The sequence below is a fragment of the Cryptosporidium hominis genome, assembly GCF_000006425.1.
Source record: "Cryptosporidium hominis TU502 chromosome 5 CHRO015129, whole genome shotgun sequence".
In the NCBI taxonomy this organism is placed as follows: Eukaryota; Apicomplexa; class Conoidasida; order Eucoccidiorida; family Cryptosporidiidae; genus Cryptosporidium; species Cryptosporidium hominis.
In genome coordinates, this window is record NW_666725.1 from 1 (window position 1) to 2227 (window position 2227).

At 24.1% G+C, this 2227-nt stretch overlaps 2 protein-coding genes across 2 annotated transcripts; both read left to right on the plus strand.

The window, feature by feature from the left end:
* The first annotated feature begins 490 nt into the window (after nt 1-490).
* Chro.50373 (hypothetical protein) lies at nt 491-802 on the plus strand. Its single annotated transcript, XM_660050.1, has 1 exon — nt 491-802. The coding sequence occupies one exon, from the start codon at nt 491-493 to the stop codon at nt 800-802; it is 312 nt and encodes a 103-aa protein (XP_665142.1).
* A 573-nt stretch (nt 803-1375) lies between these two features.
* On the plus strand, nt 1376-2227 carry Chro.50374 (hypothetical protein; the record flags this gene model as incomplete). The annotated part of the gene is made up of 1 exon (XM_660051.1): nt 1376-2227. A coding segment is annotated over one exon (852 nt), but the record flags the coding sequence as incomplete, so codon positions are not given.

Consider the following 2227-nt stretch of genomic DNA (forward strand, 5'->3'; position numbering starts at 1 on the left):
GAAAATCATGAAAATGTATTATTAAATAGAATGATAGATAAGGGAGGGAATATATAATGATATAAATATAATGTGTGAAACATTATCAACAACAAATAAAAGATAATTTTCAAATTCACAATAATGAAATAAAAAATTTGACAAATAAAATAAATAGTATTGAAGATAAGCTTAATGAATTAATTCTACTATTCAATACAAAAATGAAATCATTGTCTAATAATAATAATGTCTCCTTTCAATCAAATAATGGTAATCAATATTCTCAATTTAATGATAGGAATAATGTAAATTTAGGTGTTGGTTCAGATTATGTGATTGATAATAATAATAATCGTAATTTTGGTCAAAATATTGGTAATATTAGGCAAAATCAATTATTTTCAAATAATAATAACAATAATATTTTAGGTCAAAATTCTTATTTACAAAAATATGATATTGACAATGATAATATAAGAGAAATGCAGGATTAAATAATGGAAGTAAGATGAACTCTAATTCAATTAGGGATAGTCAAAAAGAAGCTGAAAAAAGAGCTGAAATTGAAAGACTTAAAAAATTAGAAGCTGAAAGGAAGAAAAGAGAAGAAGCTGAGAGAAAAAGAATCGAGGAGGAAAAAAGAAGACAAAGAGAAGAAGCTGAGAGAAAAATGAAAGCTGATATAAAACGTAAAGAAATTATGGATTCCTTGTTTGCTTGTCAAGTTGGTGATAATGGAAACAATTCAGAAAAGAAGCCAAGTCTTTTTGGTGATGAATCATCAAATACTAATTCAAGAAGGAATCTATTTGATGATTAGTTTTTTTAAACCAATCTTAATTTTTTTTTTTTCAAAAATTTAATCTAAAAAAAACTTAATACTTTATTGTTAGTTTTAATCATTTCGTTTCATAAATTCTTATCAAATTTATTCATTAATTACTAAAATATAGATTTAATTTTTTTTCTTTTTTTTTGTAAAATTATTCTATTTCACAAAATGTTTTTATTTTCTTGAATTTTATTATTTTAATTATCGTTGTTCAATTACTTAATTAGAGCCTTTATTAGTCATTATTATATATTATATAGCTGAATTAAATTATAAAATACATGTAGAAATTTGAAAATTACGTGTTTGAGCGGGTTAATATTTGCATGTATATTATTAATGGCAAATTTCAATAATCTCCACGTAATATAAAAATAGGAAATAGAGCGCCCCTCATGTTTAAAAGAAAAAAAAATTAATACCAAGTTTTTTTTAATTTAATAAAAAAAAATAATAATAAATAAATAAAGAAAAAATAAAAGATAGTTTCAAATATTACATAAATTCTATGAATTAATGTATACGGGTTGATTACAAAGTAAATTAATTAATTATTAATAAATGAGAAAATCACTAGCATCTTTAGTTGGTAATATTGGTAATAGTATTGGATTGGGGGGAACTCCATCAGTACGAATAAGAGATTTAAATGAAGAAAATAACGAAATAAATGATTTTGAAATAAGTTCAAAAAGAGGAACATATGGTTTAGCATCACCATCAAAAAAAATGCATATATCTCCGTCACGTCCAATAGGGCTTCCTCCGCCATTGCCATACAATACTATTAATAACAGAGAAAGTGGGAATTCAAGAAACACTGATAATAATTATGCAACAGTGATATCATCATCAGTAGAAAATACGAGAATATTGACTCCATTCAATATTAGAAATGGAATTAATTCAATTAAAAGTTATAAAGAAGTTGATGATGATGGTTATGGTGGCGGTAGTATATTTGGAGAAAGTGTTGTAAGAGGAATTAATGATAATTTAGGTAATAATATAGATGGAAGAACTCCGCAAACAACAAAATCACAAGTAAGAATAAAATCATTAGGTATGACACCAAGTCGATTTGAAAGTTCAATAGGTAATTTAAGTAATAATAATAATAAATTAAATGTTAGTACATCATCAATATTTACTCCATTAAGTACGAAGACAAGATTTCTTCCAATATTACCAACATCTCCACGAAAAGAAATCTATGAGAATTTGAAATCAAATTTATCAACAACACAGAATGAAAATATGTTACATTCAACTAAACTAAATAATGAAATTAAACTAGATTCATCATTTTCTGAATCTTTAATTTCTTCAACAATGGTTTCTACATCTAACTTTGAAAGTAATAACTATTTATCTGAATCGTCAGAAATATTAAGAAAAAGATTGAATGAGAAA